The sequence below is a fragment of the Cupressus sempervirens genome, chromosome 6 (genome assembly GCF_028749045.1).
Source record: "Cupressus sempervirens isolate cs-2001-9-10 chromosome 6, ASM2874904v1, whole genome shotgun sequence".
Taxonomy (NCBI): Eukaryota; Viridiplantae; Streptophyta; class Pinopsida; order Cupressales; family Cupressaceae; genus Cupressus; species Cupressus sempervirens.
The window spans coordinates 301,399,987-301,413,286 of record NC_143123.1 but is presented as its reverse complement, the minus strand read 5'-3'; the positions used below and the strand labels follow the sequence as shown (position 1 = coordinate 301,413,286).

The 13,300-nt window shown below is 34.8% G+C and overlaps 1 protein-coding gene across 1 annotated transcript in view; it reads left to right on the top strand.

Annotated features, from left to right (window-relative positions):
• Nucleotides 1-11,701, top strand: part of LOC149552399 (dnaJ protein ERDJ7-like) — a gene marked incomplete at its 5' end in the record, with an annotated part of 45,246 nt that extends 33,545 nt beyond the window's left edge. The window contains 2 exon segments of the mRNA XM_089787944.1: nucleotides 11,034-11,160; nucleotides 11,261-11,701. Coding sequence (XP_089644070.1) covers nucleotides 11,034-11,160; nucleotides 11,261-11,364 — 231 coding nt within the window.
• Nucleotides 11,702-13,300: the final 1,599 nt, after the last annotated feature.

Sequence of the window (13,300 nt, the reverse complement as noted above, 5' to 3'; positions counted from 1 at the left end):
AGTTGGAACGGTATAGAGATTGTAGTGGGGTTCTCAACTTGTCCAATCTATAAGTCCAAGAGAGGGACTCAAACCCTCTTGGCCTTGATGGCAAGACTTTGGTATCCACTAAGGTGCCCTACTTAGATTGTTTGTCCTCAAGCAATCAGTATCGAGATCCCATACGAATTTGCTGGTAGCCCGATTTGAAAACAAATCCATCCACACTGCGAAGCAAGCTGTCACTTTGCAATCCATCCATCAACCTGAACCCGATCCTTGGATCCCATATAAAACTATGAAGTATCCCTGCACTTGTAAATTGTACAACTTTGATTATCCTCGCATCTAGTCTCAAACTAAGTAGAACTATAACAAATTCTCAATAAGCCATAGATACACACTGTCAGCACCTGGATCCCAAACCCGTTGCCATGACCATCTGATATGATGAGGTAGAAGTGTATCTAGGAGCTATGTATAACCCAGTAGATGGTGACGACTTGACCAAAATAGATGATGTAAGAAACCAATTGCTCAAAAACTAAAAGTAACACCCTGAGCGCATCAAATACCATACTGTCGTCATCAATTTGGAGAACTCTCGGGTACATAGGTACTATGAATAAGAATGAAGCTGAAAAACCGTTCTCGGAGATTGAAACATAACTCTCATCAATACTACACCAAAATCTATCCAAAAGCTAATGTAAGTAATCCAACCAACTCTTGTATGGTGAGAAATTGTGAACCCTATTTGAATTGATCCATTGACAAACAATCGTAGTCAATTCACCACTCTCGTCCTGTGACCAAGATTCGCTGTTAGGAGCTGTACCCGGATCCAATATTCTAAAATCAAAATCATCCTCTTCATGGCAATCAGAAGGATTCCCTCATTTATAAAAAAAGGGGATTATTGGAAGTCCAATCAGCATCAACTTCAAACGAAGGGTTGTCTACAAGCTGAATGTGATTTGAAGTTTTTGCACTTGGTCTTTTAGGACAATTGTCCAAGTCATAAGTTTGCTGAATGCTATCAAGTTCCTCAATTATTTCTTGGAAAAACTCCTGCCTCTCTTTATCCTCATGTTCTTGAAAATGGTTTGTGATTCTGATATGATTATCTACTTCTTAAAGAGATAACTGAGTATCATCCAATCTCTCACAAGCATACTTAAGCTCCCTGTTGAGCTCCTTAATCTCATTCCTTTCTTTATTCAACTGATCGACATACATTCCAGTCATCTTAAGAGCATAATCCCTGTCGGACAACAAACATAAGCAATCTGATTTCATAGATTCAATCGCTTTTTTAACCACCTGTAAATTAGCAACAGGCAAATCTCCTTCCACTTCCCTTTGGGCCTTCCTGTAGAGATCATCAAACATTTTGTGAGTGCTGTCATAACGTACCAAAGATGCCACAACCATTTCTTCATTAACCTTTAGCTGGTTTTTGAATGTGTGCATCTCATTATTATCATGTTGACACAACTCATCATCTTGTAGTGTCATCTTGGATTGTTCCTCTGAATTCCTGTCATGGGCTTAGGAAATATATGGTTCATCACACAAAGACCCCAACCTGTTATTATCTCGTGTCCAACTGACCTCATCCACCTGCTTGTCAAAGCTAATCTCCAAATCATGAATGTAGAAACTTGCACCCTATGTCACCTCTTCGGCATGATCACCAGAGAGTTGCAAATCAATGCATGTTGACTGCTCTTCTTTTTCAAGTTCCTCTATTAGATGATTTTGGTTTGTTGGAAATTTTTCATACATAGTTTTGCACTGGTCTTTTGCAAGGAGATCCTGAGCTAATTCAAAATACTTCTTTTTTGCCAAGTCGGTCTTATTTTGGAGCTTTGGATGGAAATCCATGAAATCACTGAAGGTTAATTCTTTTTGAATCTTCAGTGGGATTTTTTTGTACTCATCATACATATCAAGTACCTTTGTTTTGAAATACCATTTTTGGTTTTTGATTTGCTGAACAATTGACATGACTAATGAAACATCTTCACTCTTTTCCCAAATATTCTCCCAATTTAAGGAAGTTGCTCCCTTTTCTAGTTTTGCTTCATAGTTTCACATTTTCATGATATCTGGTTTGTGATAAAAGTTTCACTTGAAAGTTTGTATCCCATGAATTTTCTTTCTATGGTTTCTTTTCATTAGTTTAAATGCAATTGATACAGAGGACATAATAATCAGTTCATCTTACCATAGAATGTGATTTCCACAATTGATAATAACAAATCAGCAAGAATCAATGATTAAAACTCTTTCTTGAGATAGTTAGAGAGATATGAAGAATTCATTGTGCACTTGTAATGATTCCAGCCAAGGACAAAATCTCCTCCTTCCCTTTTACTAGATGAGAAACTCTTTGCAACCTGTCCTTGGAGTGTCATGACATAAACTGATGATACTTTGTTACAGACAATAATGAGTTTTGGATTCTTAGGAGAAAGATGCACTAAATTTACTGATGCGTCACCTCCTCCTATAACAACACAATGTAGAAGTCGCTTTTTCTCATCCTCTGTTATTCCTTTTTATAACGGATTCGATCTTGTCACGAACAACAGCATTAAATCTAAACAAATCAATTCACATTATCCTTGCAATGACTCCACTGCATCAGTTCATGCTCGGGTGTTGTGGGCTGGTCCTTCTCACTACTCTTTCACCAGGCCAATTGCTCAAGGAAAAGGTTTATCACTCTTCTCATTCCATATCGAAACCCCTTCCTTTTAACATTATTAACTATGGATGGCAATTGACGACCAACCCCTGATGATTCTATGCAAACACCAAAAGATTCACTGTCTCTATCTTTTATTACCAATAGTTGATAACACCTAGCTCACACATCAAGACAACTCTAGCATATTTGCAACACCCTATTCGACTCCTCTGTTTTATATTTAACCTTGATTCTAGCAAACTTGATGTTGTCTGATATTCCCAATTAACTAAGGGCTGGATGAAACTTGATATTCCTTGTTAGAGGCTTTCAATGGATTTCCTGAGCATGATGCACTTCACGAAGGAAAGTTGCATATTTGTAATTTCTATCCGTAATTCACTAGCACAACATTTGCTGTTAAAATCTGGTCTGAATTCACATTATCCAGACAATCGTTTAGCACTCCCATGTAATGAGCCACAATTTGGTAATGAAAGGGGGAGTGTGAAGTAATTATTTTGTAACTGTCGGGACTTATTATAGCACCCCGAAAATACGACAAATTGGGATAAGCGCAAACAAATTATGCTAGCTGTTTACTTGACAGATCCTACTACCAATATCCCATTAACGTGTATGATGTAGTGCATGGTTTTCATGTCCTCCAACTTGGTCCCAATGTTTGCTTCCAAACGTCTCAAGATGCTGGCAAGAAGATGTTACTACTCCACCCAATCTCATGCACCCAAAGACACATGTTACATACTCCCTTATCATTGCCCGTCTATTGTTTACAGATGATCAACACGATTCAAAATCACTATAAGACAGGTTTGCTCTTTTCTAAAGTAAGGGCTGGATAAGACACGTCCTTGTCTCGTGGTGATCACACCTCTGAAACACTTAATCATTGTGCTACTGTCTGCTTTGCTGTCCAATACATCATTGCCTCTATTGTTCTAGAAGCTTATTAATCATTCTTACTGTTTCAAAAGAATGACGTTATTTACTCACCGATTACTAATCATTCATACAGTTTCCCAATACTTTGGCAGTCTCCACTAGTTTTAGATTTTCGGCTATATTAATTTCATCAGGCATCCCTCAAGAGCGTTACCAAGCAATCGGGAGTTGGCAAAATTGAAATAGCAAAGCTTGAAGCAGGTCGATGATGATACAAAGCTTTGTGAAATAATTCTGATGTGATTCACCACTGCATATGAGAGCCAAGAATGTTTGCTTCTATCAACTCATCCTCATATTTTCCAGTGACCTTATACGATCATCCCTTTTGCACTTTTATCCATCTTTAGTCCATAGAGTCTCTCCTTATCAGCAGCTTCGAAGATGTCAATCTCAAGCTCATTGCAAGCTAAAAGATAATTTTAGAGCTTCATGATTCAGCACATGGGTATCTTCTTCCTCAAAAGTTCTTCCAAGTACACTCTTCGGTCTTCTGCACTTGTATTATTGCGAAAGAACCCAACAGTAATACTCTGATTAGCTACTCTGAGATTATGCTTTGCTGAAGCTCTAACTTGTTCCTCTACAAGATGGACCATTTCTAATGCAATACTAGAACATTATGTTTAAGGCCAATCCTTATGAGCTCTTGCTTGTGCTTGAAAATCAACCTATGGATTCTAGTCGGTGTCAAATAACTATATTGGTAGCTTGCAAATCGACTCCGCCACCTCTGGCGTGGATACTGAGTAAAATAAAAAGGCTTCCGAGTCAGGTCTGTTGAACCACTCAATAAGAGCTCCTTGATCATTTCATTAGTATGTCCATCTAGTCGAAGATACTGATAACCCTTCCATGCCTAGTACTCTTCCACCTCCCAAAAGAATACAACTTCAAAACATTTATCAGAAAATTTAAACCATTCAGATTAAACCCTCTGTTTTTGAAGAAATCTCTGCTTAGAATTTCTAATAAACAATTTCTAATAAACCACACAGGTTGGTAGAATACACAACTCTAATATCACTGAAATATCCCAAACCGGATATTTGCGGATTTCTTTCCCAGATAACATTCATAACACATGTATGGGAAGTTGCATAGTAAAAACTAGAAATATAAATCCTAGAAAATATCTCCAATAGTTGTATACTCAGTTGTTTCCTCAAAACTGATATTCAGAACTTAAACCATAGGCAGATGTATTATGAACAACAATAGAAAAAACAACAGATCCTCCAATAGATATAAACCTGTTCTTTTCAAAATAATATTCAGGAATTCAAGCATATAGAATGTGTTACGAACCAACAGTACAAAACCAATAATCTCATAAAAACTCCTTAAAACAATGTTATTGCATTATACAACAACAATACAATAACTGACTTCCAAAATCCAATCCTAAATACAGCTTTATAGTTAGATTGGAAAAATTTAAGAACTTGTAAGCACATGTGAGACACCTGATGTGACGTCTCCAAAGACAATGGGTTTGCGTCCATTGTTTGCCGGCACGAGGGGCTGCGTCCTCATACTAGCTGAAAGTTGAAGCTTTCTGAATAACTCTCACAAGAGAAAAAACTGAAACTGAATTATAAATCAAGCATGCCAAAAGAAAAGGGTCTCTTCTTTTATTTTCACAGTTGTGACTTTGACTTCCCTCTTGGCTTTTCGTCTTATCTCTCCTTGTCATCTTTAGCCCACTTTGAATATTAAATTGACCTTTTATAGTCCACGATTTCATAGTCAATTTTGATATCATATAAATGCATCCTTTAATATTTCTAATCTTGCAAAAAGGGGACATTACACTGCAATAGTTATGGTCCATTACAATGAAGAGGAATTGTATGGCAAGCAACAATGTTAAAAGCAAATTGATCAATGATATTCAAATGATAAGTTACTAGCAGTGATTAAAGTCGTATTATAACGTAGAGGTGCAAACAAAAGTATAGATTATAACAAAAAAATGCATATGAATATGTAAAATAATAGACGAAATCAATGATTCATATACCTTTATAGACATTGTGAACTTTTTGATACACAAGCACTAGATTGGACATCAATAGGAGTTTTGGCAACACCACAAGAAAGATGGGAACCATTCATAGTTCTTTAGAAGAGAATGAATAAAAGAAGTTTTCCATATTCCACGGAATGTAAAAATTGTTCAAACAATATGAGAGGGAATTTTTCATTGTGTGGGGAAATATAAACCAATGTTCCATTTCGATTGTTTGACAAATGATTATATAGAGGCATTTTCTGACTTGATGGATATGGACCTTCATTAAAGTAACTTGTATCAAGAATGCACATATAAGTATTCATTAGCCTTTCAGTATTACATTTATCTACTTACTATATTCGCTCTCTTAATTGTATTCATACTACAAGAGTCATTTGCCTTGATTTTTTCCTTTATGTGTAGGGAATATTCTTGTAGGAAAAGAAGGTTGGTACCTTATACATGCTACCAAATATTGTCTAGATTCAGTCTTATGACAGTAGCTTCAAAAGATGCTTTGATCTATAACTCATTAGTCATTTGATGATCTAGTTGGATAAAGTGAGGCTCATGAAGCAAATATCTTTGGTGATTGAGAATCCTTTCATATCAAGCAGGAGTCTAATACTTCATTAGAGACAACCTTATACGAGAAGCTCTAAAGATTGATATTTAGAGGGAGTTTAAAAATACATGTATGTCACTACATGATTTTGATGGACCTACCCTTGTATACAACATGAGGAAATAATGACTTATCACTAAAGGTTGAAAGATTAATATCAGATTCAAAGGGAGTCTGAGAGGCATCCTTGGGTGAGGAGAGTCTCAAAGGGAGTAACTACAGGTCTTGACTTCCTAGGATCAGTGTTCAGAGGGAGAAATTTTGAGATGCAATTCTTTGTAATATGCTCTCCTCTATGAGAGAGAAGTCTAACGTGAAAGCCCTTGTTCCACCCTCTAGTAGCAGCGATGGTGGGTCCACCCTTTGACTTGGTTTATGGTGGATATCATGTGAGTTACTACATGATGTTGTGATTATGTCATGAAAGGTGACGATCTTTCATTGATATATATATTTAAGAGGGGAGCTATTGAAAGGTGACGATCTTATCAATAGTTGGACCTGTTATCATAACAGACTACATTAAGTTGTTGTCTCGGAGTGCCGGAAGTTATGATAACAAATGTTTCATATAGAAGGTAACTACTGTAAGCTAACGATCTTATCAATAGTTTGACCTATGTCTTAGATATGCTACGTTAATTTGTAAAACCAAAATGTGTTGGATGTCTAGCAGCGAGTGTTATCATGGTTCTTTAGGCTGGATTTTGCCAGACACCTTGATAACCAACTCATCATGGTTCTTTGGGCCGGATTTTGCCGGACACTATGAAAATCAATTTGTTATGGCTCTTCGGGCCGGATCGTGCTGGACCACACTTAAAGCGATTAATCTTTTATTATCTTTGTTTCAATTCCCTCTTTGCTAAAGGAGGAGTGTTGAGATATTTAGCCTCATAGTGAATTGAAGTAAATTCTATTTGTAATATATGTTAATAAATATGTGTGTGTTGATGGATTTATGTTGATATCCTTAATATACCATTCTAGGAATATCATACTGAGGGAGTGTTAAGTTTATAGTTACTGTCAGGACGATTCGATCATGAGATTCACTATTGTTGGTAAATCATCATTTAGGTATATATATATATATATATATATATATATATATATATATATATATATATATATATATATATATATATATATATATATATATATATATAAATTGTTAATATATTATTCATATCTAATGATGATTAACCACAAGAGATGAGACATGTCTCTTCCTCTCATTTTTATAAATCATTTCAATCTGCATTTGGAACACACCAAGAACAATGGCCATGTCAGTACATTTGCAGGAAAGATCCATGTTATTTAACATGGATCAAATGGATATATCTTGTGCTAGGAGCTAAAGATTTTCTGCAAGAAATTACAATTTGCATCAATAACAAAATGAACAAAAGATGTATGCTGATTGAACCACGTCATGAGAACATTTGAAGTTGTTGACTTGGTATTCTTACAGCTGCAACCATGTAAGCAACCTTCAATCAAGGTAAGGAGAGATGAAAAGTAAAACCCCAATTTTCAAGGCCATATAAGATCCTAAGGAAGATAGACGAAATAGCATATGAAGTGAAGCTGCCCAAAAACAGTCATTTACAATGTGATTCATCTGTCTCTAGTGAAGAAAGTGGTAGGGTTACACATTATCCCATGTGTGGAGTTAGCCCTGCTTGATGACAAAGGTAAACTAGTCTTGGAGCCTGAAGCATTCTCAATATGAGGGAGAAGTGATTGAGGAATAAAATCATTCCCAAATTCTTGATCAAATAAAAGAGCATGCCCATGGGAAATGCTACTTGGAAGGGAGAAGAGATCTTTGATCATCCAAATCTTAAGTTTCTTGAGGGCAAACAAATTCAGAAAGGATGGACTCTCATGCCCCTACTGTCTCTAGAAATATCTTCCTCTTAGCTTAGTAATCAAGTTATTGCCCTTGATGTGATGTTAAAAGAAATAGTGATTAAGACTCAAGAGTATTAGCAGGTTATTGCTCTGCAGGTCCAGAGCTGGCAAGAGCTGTTTGAGAGCTATTCAAAGTATCATGAATACGGTATTATGGTTGTCACAATGAGACAATTGCATCATCTGCTAAATGGCTACATCAACTACTGATAAATGCAATGGAATGCATAAAAAGTCTATGGATATGTGTGTTGGTATATAGTGCTTTGGCTATTATATGGATTATATTATATTGGAAGATAAACAAACATGTGGAAGAGATGTAAGAAAGCATTGAAGAATAATATACACACATTTTGTGATATAAGTCAGAGTTCTGGAAGATGACACGGATTGGAAGAACTAGTGAGGTGGAAATAACTGATGATTAACTTGCCAAAAAATCAATAGGCGATTTTATGGCAAGTACTCACATGTCTTTACCAAAGGCAAAGACAAGTCCACAAACAATTTCTTTTAAGTTTTGTTTTAGTTATTTTTTCTTTGTATCTTTTCCTTGCTATGGATTTGAATGTTTTTCCAGTAATTTTCCTAGCTATACTTTAATTTTTTTTTTTTTAATATTGTTTTAAAAAGTATTTTGCGTGTCAATTGACATTTATTTTATGAATTTACATGTGTTTTTAATTTGCTAAGCTCTTTCTGATTTTTTTGCCAACTTCCTAATCTGGGTCAAAATTTTAGGTTGCCAAGAGTTTGCTGAATTGGGGATGTAAAAGTATGATTACTAATTTACTATGATAGAATTGCAGGATTAGTTCTGTTAAGCAGGAGCAGTCATGCATTTTTTGTGTATGCTGATTTTCTGGTTATGCGAAATGAACCCACATAAAGTGTTTTGATCAATTGAATAGTTAATGCATAGATCTATGTTTCAGTTGACTAGGGCTCAATCCTGTTTCCAGTCACAGATTCAGTTATAACAGTTATATGTGAACAAAGAGTAAAGAATACATAATGCAATAGAAACCACAATTCAAAAGCAAGGCCTTCTTGTAGAGAAATACTTTTTGCTTTTGTTTTACTGCAGGACTAACACAAATTGTTATATTATCAACAAAATTTCTAAGAATACAAGTGATTTAATGATTTTGGTTTCTTATATTTTAATTCAGCAACCTGTAGAATGGAGATCTTTTCTTTCTTACAGAGTTGTTTCATGAACGCTTTTTTTTCGAAGCAATGTGCTGATTGTGATTTTACAGTATCAAATTCTTTTGCATCAAATAGTTTCACTGTGAAGTCATTTTTAATAGTGGTAATAACAAATGAAAAAGTTAGAATTTCTTGAATAATCCCTGTCACCTTTGGTCTCCCTTGTTGACATTATAATGTCTTGAAATTGTTTTTCTCTTATCTCCAATTACCAGGCTAGTAGCGTTGGTACCATATTTAAAAACAATGAACACTCAGATGTTTGGGAGTACGGGAGTAGAATACAAAATAAAAAAAACACAATAGCTAGCAAAGTAAGTCTTTGTTTAAGAGAAAGGCTCTTTTCTAACCCTTCTCTTAGTAAGTAGATTATTTAACAAAAAAATATAAGTTATTAAATAGAATTGACTGTAGAATATCTATTCCAATTCAAATTTTCTTTTCCTAAGGCACTAATAAGCTACTTGATTATTAAACTCTAAATCACTAAGCAAGCAATCCCATATTTAGTCGAAAGCAAAAGGACAAACATTGAAGCTTGACAACAAAGACGAGTAATAATTTTGTTCATGCCAAAGTCAGGAATGCAGAAGTATGAACTGAAATGGTAAGACAAAAGTAAGTGATACACACAATGAACCCATAAAATGCCATCAGTGCTGCGAATTTGGAGTCCTGATACAAATATCTCTTCTATAAGATTCTCACTTTGGACGCAATGTTACAAGAAGCAATATGTGCACAAATTTCCACAACCCTCTATAGTGGTGGTACTGTGGTAGATTTTAGCTTAGATTCACATTGGACGATAATAAACTGTAAGGTGCTCTTCAAAATTAAGAGTACATTTCATTTAGTTTTAAGTGGGACAAAACGAAACTGAGAGGTTCTCTTCAAAGTCATTTTACAGGTTTAGTCTTAAGTGAGATTTTCAGCTTCTAGGTTTCTTTTCACCTCACAGAAATTAAAGTTATCTGAACCTGCTTTTGTAACTAGCAGAAACTAATACAATTTCTTCATTTCTTCAGTTTTTAGAAGCCAAGGCATCATAAAGTGTATTTTTAGACTAGGTGGTAGGATTTCAAATCATGTAATTGTTCTTAGGTATTGGCTTATTTATTGGTCCCTCTCATTGGCTGCCCTTGATACTGCTTAAGTTCCTAATAGAAACTAAGGTGAATACACACTCTTCTGCCTACTATAGTCTCATTATTGTAGATTGTGGAGTGCATTTTGATTTGTATAGACTACAAATAATGCATATAGACTTTGACAATTTAACTATTCAAAGCTTTGATGGTCTTGCTTTAAAGCTGAATGCGGTATGAATTTTCTTTTTGTTGGTTAAGGCATTGATAGAAATGCAGGAGCTATGATGCATTTGACTACGAGAGCATTAAGTCAAGAGATTTTGTGCTGTTGTATAGAAGAGTGATAAGCTTTATATATTGTTTTGTAATGTACAAGGAAATTTTATTAGTAATGATCTCCCTTCGATTCGAAGGTGTAATATCTTAATTAAGTTATGTAATATAAATAGAAGCTTTTGTATTGTTTTTTGTGTGCATAATTGCTTAATTTAATAATGTTTTTCTTTGTTCTCCAACCCCACTTAGTTACTTTTGTGGGTAGGATGTTGGTTTGGGAGGTATCAGATAAGGTGTTTGCCCTACACATGGAATGATGCTTGCTATTTAACACGACAATGCCTTGGCCTACATCTTCAGACATGGATTTCCATGGGTAAGCATAAGAATGCAAATTAATTTAGGATATTGCTTCACCTTATATTGCTAACATACACTTTCAAGTTCTTTTACAATTTAAAAAAAAAAACTTTCAGATGAATCGGAAATAGAGGAGCTTGTTAACAAACGGGTTTGGTTAAAGAAAAACATGGAACACTATCGTTCAGAATTGAAGAAAGAAGTTAAGCGGAGAAGATAATGAAATGCAAGCAGATGCAATTTTGTTGCTTTCTTTTTGCTTTGTGTTTGTATTTTCTAAAATACTCATTTGCAATATGTTCTGATTATAACATAAACAATCTAGTAGTTTTTTGTTTCGATCTATGTGGAGGCATGTTATATGCATAAATGATATGTTGATACCCATTTGTGATTCTTGAGCAATCGAGGCCCCCCTTTTTAAATTGATATTAGAACATTTATTTTGAGAACTACAACAATATTAGTACTTCCAAATTATTCAATTATCCAGTCTCATCAAAGCTGCCCTATTGTTGAAGATTATTTATTTATTCATCTACACATTTTATTTGAAAGGGGTAAACAATATTGAAGTATACTTAATTTACTTAAGTATGTGGAGAGGTGTGGTGTTGCGGAGGGGAAGTAAGTGTAGGGCTCTAGCAGATATGGTGCACATGGGAGGAACCTTAAATGTTTTTTTTGTGTGATAAAGGAGGAGATGGTAATAGGGGAAGGGACCCACATGGCACATTTCCCTTCCTAAAAGAAGGTTATAGTAACAAAAAGAGATATTGTATAACAAAATAATTTGTGTGAGAGGAATTCAATAGGAAAATTCTACAATTGTCAAGTGTAATAAGTCATTTCAAGGAGACAAATCTGTAGAACATAAATTTGACGATCATTAATTGACCACAAATGTATACATGCATAAATATATAGATGCATGTTGTGTGTGTGTGTGTGTACATATATTTAAGTATATACATACATACCCTTGAATGTGAACTAGGTTGGCTTAATTGCTTATACGTTAGTAGAATAATGATCATATATTGTAATGAATAGTTAAGGTAGTTATAAGTCATTTAGACATAACCCCATGCACATATAGAATTACATAACACATGGTCCCATCACACAAGCTTGTGAATGTTAATCACTTATGCATGGTTTTGTGCAAAATGTTTATCATCCTATGTAGAATCTTTGATAACAAACTATTCCATTCTTGAGTGTTATAGTTTTTCTCTGTATTGTTTGTATAGAAAATCAACTCAGGTTCAAAATTATTCCCTCTACATCTAGCTCAAGCAACACTAATAATGTTAAAATATTTTCTTGAACAATGTGTTCCATATTTTACTCTATGACCTTGTGATCTCTTTGTGACAAAAGAGTAACTCTTGTCAATATTGAATGTGTTAATTGTTATAACCTTTTCTCATGCTTTCAACACAAAGTTGTACAATGGTAGTGGTAGACGTTATTAGGATCTCTTATAGTTGGCAATTCTTTTGATCTCTATAAAGGTTTGCTGAATCGAGGATGCATGATTTTTTTATTGTTACACCTCAAATGATAATATGTGATTCACTAATCTTTTTGACTCTTTAAACAACTTTTGCATTTGATGTGAACTTATCATCCATGGATATTTACACAACCCACTTCAAATGTTATGTTTTACCCTTTGGAATGGACTAGAAATATGCTTTACAACTTAAAGGACACCGGTAATAGGGCCTCCATTGCACAAGTGAGCTTATGCTCAGCCTAGGTGGTGGATAGACAATTCATTATTGTGCATTTAATAACACCTAATACCATCCTTATGGAGAGTTTAGTGTTTTTGTCGAAAAATAATCACTTGGTAATGGACACTCTATATCAAACCAATTGGTAAAACCATCTATCATATCTTTTCAAGATGCACTGGTGACAAAGAGAAACATTTTGGCCTGTACAACATTTCCCCCCTGTTGAGAGAGCTTGTCTCAAATGTTGTTGAGAATGGAGTAAGAAGAGGTAAGTGCTCCACTACTACGTTTCTTATTATTAAACCAAATTTGTAGAGGATCTTTTCTATTTCTAATAAAAATAAAAAGTTAAAAGACTTTGCAATATTTTTAGCAGCCCTATATGTTGATAAGATGCATTTGCAAAATACT